Genomic DNA, 13294 nt, shown 5'->3' on the forward strand with positions numbered 1-13294 from the left:
GAAGGCTGTATTTAGTAAATCTGTTTTAGCAGCAATGTCATCGGTATTGTTTCCATTCCTATCGCGCACTTACCTTGGCCTCCCTGCTCGACCATCACGGATTTCGAAGAAATGTTATGTGAATATTCGCACATGTCCCCACTGAACGTTGGTAAAGTTTAACATTCGTCGACGTAAGGCCGGCCTAGATCCAAACGATTGTTTGACTCCCTGTACGACCTTGAGCAGAGCTAGGGTGAATATGTGGCGACTTCGAGCTGTTATATCTCGGGCAATATTTTGTTGAAAGGAATGAAATTTGGCCATCTTGTACAAATATATGCGTTCTTCTAAGAATAAAGATGAAAAGAATTTTAAGAGCCATATTGAGCCAGAAAAATTAAGACAAAGTCGCCCTAAAAAATGGCCGCCCGAAAAAAATTCAAAGTTTAGCTTATTATATCGCAGGGACTAAAGGTATCAAGAACGTGAAACTTGGCATGTAGTAACTTAACAACACGAGGGTCTCAAATATAAAGTTTAATTTATGTAACCATTTTCCAGTATGGAATAAACTAAGTGCAGAGTTGAAGATTTTGTAAAAATGTAAAAAATATGGTATTTTCGACCTGATTTTGCAAAAATGCTATGTTCTATAAAACTTTTCAAACTGGGTTCGTTAGAAAGAGCACGGTCTTAACTGCCTGAAAAATGTTTTGACTATCCAAAGCGCTCTAACAATGCTAGACAGTTTGAATGAAAGCTCAGCAAAAAAATGTAAACTTCGGATTCTTGAATCTCGGAGAGAAAACGCACGCTGAACATGAACTTAACACATAATAGCTCGCTAGCACAAGATTGTGGAACAGAAAGTTTCGTTCACCTACTATTTTCCAATGATTTCCACATTCGTCGAAAAGATGACGATTTTTGTGAAAAGGTAAAAATTTGGACACTTCTTTCACAAATACGATTTTCTATTGAAACGTCAAAACCAGTCTCATCTAAAATAATGTGTTTCAAGCTGCCCTACGACAGAGGGTAACATTTTCAAAATGGGCTAACAATGTTGCATAAATTGCTTCGACGTACGTCAAACTTTAGCAGTATTTATCGGGGATATGTGCGAATATTCACATAAAATCACCCCGAAATCTGTGATGAAATTACAATGAAATCCAGACCGTAAACCGCTTACAGGCGTTGATAAATATCAACGGGGCAGTTGAATATGTGTGCCCTGACCGGGACTCTAACCCGGGATCTCCTGCTTAGATGGCAGAAGCTCTATGCGCCCTTTTTTTAGGTTGATCTCATTTTGTTCGTTCATGTTCGTTGTATTTGTTCGGGGCGGACGTCACATGACGCTTGTTCAAGTGCATCATTGGTCCATTAACTCAGTTTTTTTTTAATTTTTTTTTTATTTTTTATTTTTTTTTATTACAGTGGGCAGCTTACCCTCTGAACGAACATGCTGAGCTACCGTGCTGGCTTTTTGCGTGTCATCCTTGTGCAGAGGCCATGCTAATCTTCTCTGTATCGTTCCCATTTTAGTATATGTACCGCCGAAGCTAGAACTAAGCCATCGAGGACACAGAGGATAGTGCGACTGCAGGGTCTTATCTCTGACACGCTGCCCGTGAGACCCACATTTCCAACTTGCTGTCCACTCACTACATTTGTAGTGCCCCTGCCCACTATACTCATTACTCGCGGCAGTCAATCTACCGATTCCCGTAAGAGTTTGAGCAATGTGAGTGCATCTGCACTGAAGAAGATCATTAGCCGATAAGCCTTATCTATATGAAACTGGCATGGTGATTTTGCAGCTCTCGAAGAATGAAATTACGATGAAATCCAGACCATTAGCTGATTGGTAGATTGACTGCAGCGAGTACTGACAAGGGAACCTCCCCATCGCACCCCCCTCAGATTTAGTTATAAATTGACACAGTGGATAGGCCTTGAAAAACTGAACACAGATCAATCGAGAAAACAGGAAGAAGTTGTGTGGAACTATGAAAAAATAAACAAAATATACAAACTGAGTAGTCCAAGTGTAACATATCCAACATCTAGGAGAGTGTAACACGAAGAGCGCCGTGGTCCCGTGGTTAGAGTGAGCAACTGCGAAACGAGAGGTCCTTGGTTCGAGTCCTCCCTCGAGCAAAAACTTTACTTACTTTATTTTCGCAAAGTTACGATCTGACCGTTCATTCATTGACGTCTCTGTTCACTGTAATAAGTTTAGTGTCTGTGTTTTGCGACCGCACCACAAAACCGTGCGATGGACGAAAGGACGTGCCTCTCCAATAGGAACCGAAAACATTTGATCGCAAATTCATAGATCAACCGATTCCTCCACAGGAAAACACGTCTGAAATATTCTATACGACACTGGTGACGGCATGTGCGTCACATTACAGGAATATGTTGTCGACCCACCTAACTTGCACACTTGGCGAATGGGTAAAAAGATTCTTCTACCTTGCCCGATTTAGGTTTTTCTTGTGGATGTGATAATCACTCCCAAAAAAGTGATGAAAACATTGAGTTTGTCGCATAAACGGCAACAAATTAATGCAACAGTTTCACAGTCGCACAGTTTTCTCTGTGCTCTGTCAAAACAAACGTTTTTAACGTTTTCAAGTTTTTCCGTGTGTAGACCGTCAAATCCTGCATGTGTCCAAGCAAATCTGAACATGTCCTGGAATTTTGGAGAGCGAAGTTGATCATGTCTGAGTGCATGAACTTTGATAAATGTCTGAAAATAAAAAATTAAAACTTCTCACTCGAGGGAGGGTTGAACCAGGGACCTTCCGTTCCGTAGCTGCTCGCGGTAACCACGGGACCACGGTGCTCCTCGGTGAACAGGTACCTTAATGTGACATATCTTGCACACGGACTACTTAGTTTGTATATTTTGCTTATTTTTGTCATAGTTCCATACAACTTCTTCCTGTTTTCTCGATTGATCTGTGTTCAGTTTTTCATGGCCTATCCCTGTGCCAACTTATAACTAAATCTGAGGGGGGTGCGATGGGGAGGTTCCCTTGTGAGTATAGTGGGCAGGGCCACTACAAATATAGTGTGTAGACAGCAAGTTCGAAATGTAGGTCTCACGGGGAGCGTGCCAGAGATGAGTCCCTGCAGTCGCACATCCTCTGTGTCCTCGATGGCTCAGTCGGACAAGCGTCTTCCACGTAAGCAGGAGATCCCGGGTTCGAGTCCTGGTGGGGGCATGTCCGAAATGCCATCTTCATATAGAAATCTACGATGCTCGAGGTAGAAAATGTCTCGAAATCAGGCGATTTGAAATGGAATGATCCAGTAACCACAGTACTTTAGTGGAGACGCATCACTTTCTACACTATCTGAGACGCTACGCCGCTACGCATAAAGTAAAATGCAGTCTTTCAAAGTGGCTTGATCAAAGTGTTGGCCACGTAGCACAAACTGTTGCAGAGTATCGATGTGGATCGAGACTTACAGGGTATGGTGGTCTGCTGCGGCGTGGGCCTTCCGTAGACGAACTCGTAGGCGGTCTTGGCGCCGAGCAGCAGGTAGGGCGTCGTGTTGTCGGCGTAGCAGGAGGAGCGCGCCGCCGCGGCGCCGCGGGCCAGCAGCCACAGCCACAGACACAGCGCGACCACTGCCGGCGCCGCCGACGTCCTCGTCATCGCAGCCATCTCGCTCGCCTCGCCGCGCTCGCTGCCTCTCTGCTTTATAGCCGGCCGCTCAGCCGCTGTCTGCCGATAATCGTGGGCTGTCTGTGCCCGTTACCTGCACTCAGACAAGACCACCGTCCGTGCCGGTCGAAATGACAAAACTACTTCACAAGGAATAGTAAATATTTTAGGAGGTGGTAGTACAGATTAATTCGAAATAAAAAACACAAATAATATTCCAAGAAACATGTGTCCAATATTTATTACTTACAGAGACACGGATGTTACGTAGTGTGAATCACCTACAACCTGCACTGCAAATATTGTGGAAATGCAAAGTGCTATTAATGTGCGGTTTTCACAAAATCGAATGGTAGTCGGGAGCTCGTCTTGTTAGCCCCTCAACATTGTAATAATACGGCTGCCCCCGTCAGAGGTTCGAGTCCTCCCTCGGGCATGGGTGTGTGTGTTGTCCTTAGCGTAAATTAGTTTAAGTTAGATTAAGTAGTGTGTAAGCCTAGGGACCGATGACCTATGCAGTTTGGTCCCATACGAACTTACCACAAGCTTCCAAACTTAGAAAGTGTATTTTGTCCAAATATACACATCTTAAATGGAAAAATGCCTATCGACAATAACAAACTAAAAGTAGTGTAACGTCTCTTAGCAAAACACATATTATATGTGGTAAAAAAAAGGAGAAAAGAATAATTGAACTGGATGATTGTAATTGCGTGGACAACGATTGTGTGAACTTTATGTAATAAAGAGAACGCATTATGTGTCATGATTTGTTCTTGTATAGAATTATGTACTGATTTTTTTAAAAGATAATATCTGTGTCGGCGAGTACTGAAACCGCCACAGACGATACTTATTAAATATCAAACAAAGATGAGAATATGTGACAAGTATAAATAGTAGTGACCGAACATTAATTTCTCTGTCATCTTCTTGGAGTTACGTGAGTAGGAAGAGCGTGTGACGTTATATTGTACCCTTGCGTAGCATTCTTTTGTCAAGATTGAGAGACGTACGCCATTACGTACTCATTGTAAAGGTGTGTAATAATTTAATCTATTTAAATGTTTTGAATAGAGTTACTTAGTGAAAACTTGCATTATGATTTGTAATAAGCTTGCCTGGTATTTTATCCCATCCATTTAAGACGTTTTCAGCTATTTAAATATTATTCGTGGTGCAGAGCTGCGCTACGAACGAACGAGCCGCTGCCGCGTCGCATTCAAACTGCATTCAATGAAACCAATCATACCGCAAAGAAGTGGACAGGTAATAGTGAACTAAAATTATTTCTTTCAGCTTTCGGAATTGCAGGACAGGGCAGCAACTTTTATGATTTGTTTTACAGGTGGACGCGGGCTGCTGATAATATATTATTAACAGTGCAAAAAGATAATTTACCTTCATAACATAAAAGAAATCTTGCTGTGCGTAGTTCTGGTCTGGCAAACATTATAGTAAAAACATCTTTTTCTATGATAATAGTCTCATGTTCTCGTGTTAGTCGTGGTACTTATTGGTGTTTTATTGTTAACAAAAATCCACTGCAAAATTTTGATGTTGAACAATCATTGCGTACTGTAACATCAGTATTGATAACGGAGTTATTTTCATTAACCTTTTCAATAACTGTAAAGTAAGGAAGATATGTTGAACCTTATGGCGAGTTACAGTAAGGATAAAATGTTCCTTTAATAGAAAGCCAGATCCAGAATAATAAGAACATAATATATTTTGTTTTGTTGAAATTTAATGATCCAAAGAAAGTCACAGCACAGCATCCCTAAAAAGTATTTCGGGGCTCTTTTCGTAGCAACATATTTTATCTCATATATTAGTTGTTACGCGTGCAATAACGAAGCAAGTAGTGCCAGCGAAAGTAGGGTAAATTAGATCGCCAGTAGTGTTTGTTGCAGAACTCTAGTGCGGGTCGTACTTTGAAAAGTTCCCACACTGACACTTGTACAATAACTGTAGTAGCACACACTAAAGAGCAACACAAGTGCATACACTAGTTGTGTGGATTCTGATCAGTAACGAGACAACTGACCATCACAGGTTGTGTTCAAAATGACCACCGATAGCGGCAGTACACGCTTCCTGTCTGGTATGGAAAGACTGCTGCACATGTGCTACAATACCAGCCGAGATAGCCAAGCAGGCTGCAGTAATACGTCGTTCCATATCATCAGGTGCAGTTGGTATGCCCTTGTAGACAGCGTCCTTCAACTTTCCCAACAGATAAAAGGCTACAGTTGTCGCATGTGGGGATCAGGCCGGCCAAGTTACAGGTCCTCTGCGTTCAATTCAACGATTTGGAAACAATTCGTGAAGACATGCTATAGTACTTTGTGCACTATTGGCTGGACAGCCATCATGTTGGTACCACAGGTTCCTCCTAGTCGGCAGAGGAACGTCTCCTAGCATCCGAGGAACATGGCCTGTTAGGAAGCTGCGATACTCGCGCGCATTAAGTGTTCCGGCTATGAAAAACGGGCCTATGAGCTGATGGGCCACTACCCCACACCACACGTCTACACTCCTTGGACGCTGACGTTCCACCTGACGAAGCCAATGGGGATTGTCAACTAACCTATAGTGCTTATTTCGGCGGTTTACCTGGCCAAGCTTGGTAAACGTGGCTTCAACACTAAACAAGTTTCATGATACATCTGGAGTATCCTGTCTCAATGCCCATATACAGAAGTTAACACGATTCTCATAATCGTTTCCATGCAGTCCGTAATGGAGAGACATGCGATAGGGATGGAACCTATGTCCATGGAAATTGCGTAGGACACTTCCTCATTCGACTGCACGGGACCTAACATGTAGATCAACTGCAACAGCAGCAAGAACATTAAATTCTGCCTCTTCTGTCATCACTTGTTTCCTTCTGTTACGGTGTCTAGGTGTTACACTACGATTTTCACCACCTAGCTGGTTGAAAAGGCTGATAAATAATTGCCGAGGTGAAACTTTCTGGCAGATTAAAACTGTGTGCCGGACCGAGACTCGAACTCGGTATCTTTGGCTTTCGCGGGCAAGTGCTCTACCATCTGAGCTATCCAAGCACGACTCACGCCCCGTCTATTACTTCCGCCAGAACCTCGTCTCCTACCTTCCAATCTTGGTAAAGCACTTCCCCGCGAAAGGCAAAGGTCCCGAGTTCGAGTCTCGGTCCGGCACACAGTTATAATATGTCAGGAAGTTTCATATCAGCGCTCACTCCGCTGCAGAGTGAAAATCTCATTCTAATTGCCGAGATGGTTGACGCCTATTGGTGTATCCTGCCGCATACACCGTATAAGAACGAAATGCATTCTTTCTACTCTCTCCATCACCATCAACATGTCAGCTTTTTCTGCGATGGTAAATCCCATCGTCCACTTACCAACTTCTACTTAGAATTTCACACACTGACTGACTAGCTAGTCGCAGTGCACTCAAGGAACACAGAAGCACACTGTAAGCAAACGTAACAATATCGTAGCTAGCAGCTACGCAGGCTGACTGGAAAAACAATTGTCGGTATGGAAACTTTTTAAAATGTCATAGCCGCGCGGAGTGGCCTCGCCGTTTGAGGCGCCATATCGCGGATTGCGCCGGAGGTTGGAGTCCTCCCTTGGGCATGGGTATATGTGTTGTTCTTAGCATAAATTAGTTTAAGTAGTGTGTAAGTCTAGGGACCTATGACCTCAGCAGTTTGGTCCCTTAGGAATTCACACACACACAAAAAATGTGATAGCTCGTGAACGACTCGCACTAGAAACTTGCAACAAGCACCACTGGCATTCTAATTTAGCCTAAATTTAGTTTGTTAATGTCAATAGGCATTGTTCCCTTTAAAAGGTGTATGCTTGCACAAAAAATGCACTAAGTATCATTACAATCTATTTATTGGTTAAAAATACGAGCCCCTGACTAGCAATCCATTCTGTGAAAAACCTCACATCAAAAAAATGGTTCAAATGGCTCTGAGCACTATGGGACTTAACATCTGAGGTCATCGGTCCCCTAGAACTTAGAACTACTTAAATCTAACTAACCTAAGGACATCACACACATCCATGCCAGAGGCAGGATTCGAACCTGCGACCGTAGTGGCCGCGCGGTTGCAGACTGAAGCGCTTAGAACCGCTCAGCCACACCAGCCGGTCGCAGACGCAGCAAGAGAGGCGTTCTGCATCACGGTGTGGGGTACTGTTAAAATTCCGAGAGCTTACATTCCTAGAAGAGCCAACCAGTGTATTATTTCCTTCTACGTATATCTCGCGAAAAGACATTCGGGCTCATACGGAGACTTAACAGCAATCGTTCTTCCCGCGAACCATTCGCGACAGGAACAGGAAAGACGGTAGTGACAGCAGTACACAAGGTACCCTCCAACAAACGCCTGCGGAATACAGTTTTAGAACAGGTGTAGATGTAGACTAGAATTTGCAGTAGTCTCGTCTGGCCGCAAGAACTTATCCATTCTTGTAGCCAAACCTTTATCATTATTGCTGGAAACTCGTTTTCGATAAGGTATAGATAACGGGGCCTTAAGAGACGATACGATACGGTAGCAGGGCCAGTCAGCTAACTGTCTATTATACTACACCACACATTCACAGAAAAGCGTTACTGAAAATATGTCTTCACACAAACATCTGCATCGGGACACCGTTGTGAGTTGCCAGTGATACTGATTCCGTTACGGGGGAAAGTGGACCCGTCAGTAAAGAGTTTTAATGGGTTTACTCAGCTGTTTGAAATCAGCCACTGACAAAATTCCTATTGTCTATGTTCATCTCTTACTCGAAGGTGTTGGGTCCGCTATAAATGATGAGAATAGGCCGTATTTATGTTATATCCGCCATATTCTTGTATGTGAAACACCAATACGTGAACAAATTCTGCATATGTTCGTTGAAAGAGTACGTTCTGTCAAATGAGTAATATCTTCTACTTGATCCACTGTCTGTTCATTTGCACGATCTCATTAAATGTGACTACTGTGCACTGCACCAGTCTCATGCTGATTAACTGAAAAGTTCTTGAATCTGGTGCTCTGCAGTTAGAAAATCGTCTACCGTATTCTCTGCAAGCGGCAGCAGGGTTTCCACAGCAAAACCCGTGTATAAATAATATACCGGCATATTCAGGACTCCTACGTATGTACGGCATGCTTAAATGGTTGAGCAGAATTCTACAACAAATCCTTGTCTCAGTCACAGTCGAAAAATTCGACTATGTAAACTCAAGCACAAATTCATAACTTGAACATCAAAACAAAAATGACCATGGTTAAACAAATCCACAGTAAGGGAGTTTCAGAATGGAAAGAAACCATATCTCTGTAACCAGCTGTATCTCTAAAACCAATAAAATTTTGACATATGTTATATGGAATGTTTTATTCGAATTAATCTATACTGCAATCTACTAAAATATTTACTATTCCTCTTTAAAATCTTGTGTTTACAGGATATTTAAAAAGCGTCACATATTCCTACAGGACGTATTATTGGTAAACCAGAAGAAAAATTCCTGTAATGACATGTCCGAAAACCAATATCTGTTGAAATATAGGCCAATCTGTCCCCTCATTCCCTTCTGTCTGTCACATAGATGTAGACACCAGAGGCAGGACTGCGTGTTCTGGTTACCGCGCGTCCTGACACATCTTTCAGAGCTTCTTCGCAGTGATTCACGCATTCTTTCAAACATACCTGGCTAAGTTAGGATTGCGTCACATGCATTGGTCACACGCTCCTGTAACGCCTGCACATTGTCGATGGGTGAGCACACACCGCTGAACAAGAGGTAGTCAGATGAAAAACAGGCATACTATAATTATTATGAGCACGGCTCGGACGTTGGTAACACAGGTAGGTATGTCGACAGAAGTGCCCTCTATTGGGAATGAGGAAGAAACAGCACGAACGTTCACTACTGTGCCATAATTAAAGAGACAATCTGGTTTGGGAAGAATACTGTTAGTAGGGCAAGTTTGGTACTTTTATGGCTTTAAGTTGGTATCACTGGGATGAGCCCTGCTCAGCTGATGTGTCAACATTGTTTTATTTATAATCTCAAAAATACATTTCAAGATGGCGGGTGCAATTGAAATGTCCACATTAATTGAACAACGTTCTGTTATTCGTTTTTCACTTGCCGAAGGTGAGAAAGCAGTGAGTATATACTATAGAATGTCTAAAGTTTATGGTGAAGGTTGTACGAATCGTGAAAATTTTTAAAAGTACGTAGATCAGTCCAAAAATGGTCGCGACTCAGTGACTGAATAAAATAATTTCACTTAAAACTTCCGGGCTGATAGGCCGTGGTCGAAGTATAAAACTGTCTCCTAACGTTTCGTCTCCGACTGCGGGAGACATCATCGGAGGTAAAGCGCCGCTTTACCTCCGATGATGTCTCCCGCAGTCGGAGACGAAACGTTAGGAGACAGTTTTATACTTCGACCACGGCCTATCAGCCCGGAAGTTTTAAGTGAAGTCAATACCGGCCGTGAAAGTTAACATTGTATGATGAATAAAACAATGTTCTGGCCGACCAGTTGCAGTTTCAACTCCCTCACTTGAAAGTCGAATTGATGACATTATTCGTGCCGACCGCCATGTGACTGTGGAAATGATAGTTGATAAGGTTCAAGTTAGTACTGGTACAGTTCATAACATTGTCTGTAACAAGTTGAAGTAGCGCAAAACATGTGGAAGATGGGTCCCAAAGGAGTTGACGCAGCTACAAAAGGAAACAAGGTTGAGAGTGTGCACAGAACTAAAGGAACGCTATGAAAGAGAATACGAGCACTTCCTCAACAAAATTTTAACTTGAGATGAAATTTGGGTTCACTATTATGAGCCAGAATCAAAAAGACAAAGCATGGAGTAGAAGCACACCAACTCACCTGTCAAGAAAAAATTCAAAACCCAAGCATCAGTAGGAAAAGTCTTGTTGACGGTGTTTTGGGATGCTGAAGGTCCAGTTTTTTGTGACTGTCTCGAAGAGCAGCGCACAATAAACAGCCAGTACTACTCGGATTTGGTTTTAAACAAGGTGAAACCAGCCATGAGAGAGAGACGTCGTGGATCTCAAAGAAGAGGTCTGATTCTCCAGCGAGACAACGTACGTCCTCATATTGCTCAACGAACCCGTGAAACCATCGACAAAATGGGCTGGGATGTACTGCCTCATCCCCCTTACAGTCCTGATTTAGCACATAGTGATTTCCATTTGTTTGGTGTACTGAAGGAGGCATTACGTGGGAAGAGGTTCCACAACAACGAAGACGTGAAAAAGTTTGTGGGACATTGGTTCAAACATCAAGATAAAGAGTTGTTTGCAGCCGGAATAAAAAACATGTATCCCGTTGAACAAGTTAATAAATTTCAAGGGGATTATGTTGAAAAGTAGAAAAAGTATTGTTTTGTAAAAATAAACGCTTTTTTCTCCTGACCAATTTTTCTCTTTAATTACTGAATGGCCCTCGTATCTTTTCGAGGTTTTCGACGCGATGTCAGCGAGCCATGCGTGTGTCCGACTTCAGTATGGCGGCCAGGAAAGAGGAATAGCGGGGTGTACTGCGGTTTCTTACTGTGGGAGTGAAATTCAAGCCCGAATGTCTGCTGTGTATGTCTAACCCAGTATGTCACGGGTGCGTGTATGAGTGGTGTCTGTTGTCAAGGACATGTCTAACACAAAAGACACCACTCACATCTATAATTATATGGGTGCGACAGCTGTTTGATTAAAATATTTCAATGCGGGTGTACAGCCAACGTTCGGACATGGACGTGGACATGTTTGTATGGGTGCAAGACAGCGAGGTCTTTAGCGCCCGCGCGAAAACATATTGAGACGAGTGTCAGTAAAAGACACAAAACAGGAAGCTAAAACAGTATGTAAAAAACAGGTAGCAAAAGTTGGGAAACTATGTGTGTACCCACAGAGAACGACGGAACGAAGTATTGCGTCAGTTGTAAAATATTAGCGAAGCAGGAAGAAAGTGGTATAAGGAGCTGGCTGACCACGAGAATAAAAAAAGGAGTAGCCATTCACTCTGCAACACACTAAAACCCCCAACCTAAAACTTTAGGCCAGAGACCAAACACATCATAAAACTTTAAAACCTTAGTCACACTCGTCTTATCATCAGGTAAAATAAAGGGCAGATTCCCACCAATACTTGCTTCTGCCCTTGCATAACGATATAAAGTGCACTCCGTTAAAATATGGCGGATAGAGATATGCACGCCACAAGCATCACAAAACGGGGGATCCTCTCGCCTTAGTACAAAGCTATGTGTAACAGGGCAGTGCCCAATTCTAAGACGCGTGAGGGTCACTTCATCCCGCCTGAGAAAGTGGCAGGAGGAACGCCATGACCGGGTTGTTGACTTCACCAACCGCAGCCCACTGGCTGTTACTGCCACCCATTCCTCATTCCACAACTGCATGCACCTCCTGTGTACTGCAGAAACGACAGCCTGCAAGGAAATAGGACTCTGTGCCACATCCTGTCCTCTGCAGGCCTCCTTCGCAGCCCGATTGGTCTGTTCATTTCCCCAAATTCCTACATGACCTGGCGCCCAGCAGAATGACACCTGCTTATCCTGCCGCCGGAGAAAGTACAGTTTGTGATACATCAGCAGGACCAACTCCTCAGGCTCGGTAACGACTGTAAGGCACTAAGGGAATCAGAGCAGATGAGAAACCAATTGCCTCGAATACGGCGCTTCTGCTCCAGTGCCTTCAGGATTGCGTCGAGCTCCGCTGAGAAAATGTGATACTCGTCAGGAAGGCGAATCCTGGTGACATGGTTGGGGAACACGATAGAGCAGCTAAGGGAATTCCCTTGTTGGAGCCATCAGTGCACACTATTGTGAAAGCGTTATGCATATTTAGAATTTTAAAAAAACAGAGACTGAAATGTAATATCTGACGTACGATATTTCTTAACAGTCGTCAAGTCTACAATAAGTCTGGGCCTCTGGACAAGCCAAGGTGGAAATCTGCTACCACAGCGATATAAAACACGAAAACCTGCCACACCCATCTCTCGAAGGCAGTCCTGTAGGGCCCCGTTGCCTATTGCCTGTTACGAGAAAGCCTTTCCAGTGGAGGCTGAGCAACGCTATGGTATGTCGGTGTGTATGGTGTGGACAGTGTTTTATTCTGTTTTATTCGCCTGGCTCACCGTAAGTAGCCGTCGCCTGACGTGAAGTGGCGATTCACCAGCCTCTGCATAGAGGCTTGGTATGGGGCTTGTTCTGAGGCCAACGTCCGAACCCCTACTGGAATCAGAAATCTGCGAGCAGGGCATAAATGGGTGGGGGTCGTTGCGATGCTGCGAGTAGGAAGTTTGGAATTTGGGTCTGGCGGAAAGCGTGTTCGGATGTCCGAGGCGATTTGCAGCCGTTTCAGAGAAGCGGAGCATCCGGGTTCGAGTCCCTGTTATATTCTCAGACCACTGCAGCTACGAATGTAGCACACTCCTCCAGAGAAAAAAGATCGTGGAAGGAAGCGGTAGCTGGAACACCTGCCAGATGCAACGTTATGCAACGAAGTAGCCTCGGCAAGAATGCTTGGTACAGCGGGTCCAGTACAGCACTGCATATGGGTGG

At 43.6% G+C, this 13294-nt stretch overlaps 1 protein-coding gene and 1 non-coding gene across 3 annotated transcripts in view; both read right to left on the reverse strand.

The window, feature by feature from the left end:
• The window catches only part of LOC126234428 (multiple inositol polyphosphate phosphatase 1), a 298738-nt gene that overhangs the window by 132980 nt on the left and 152464 nt on the right, over window positions 1-13294 (reverse strand). For both annotated transcript variants that reach the window (XM_049943121.1, XM_049943122.1), the window contains exon 2: window positions 3470-3762. In XM_049943121.1, coding sequence (XP_049799078.1) covers window positions 3470-3668 — 199 coding nt within the window. In that variant the 5' untranslated portion in view covers window positions 3669-3762. The remainder of the gene's footprint in view (window positions 1-3469; window positions 3763-13294) is intronic.
• Window positions 1450-1557, reverse strand: LOC126237738 (U6 spliceosomal RNA). Its single transcript, XR_007545191.1, has one exon. It is a non-coding gene; the product is annotated as a U6 spliceosomal RNA (small nuclear RNA).

This window comes from Schistocerca nitens, chromosome 2 (assembly GCF_023898315.1).
Source record: "Schistocerca nitens isolate TAMUIC-IGC-003100 chromosome 2, iqSchNite1.1, whole genome shotgun sequence".
Classification (NCBI taxonomy): Eukaryota; Metazoa; Arthropoda; class Insecta; order Orthoptera; family Acrididae; genus Schistocerca; species Schistocerca nitens.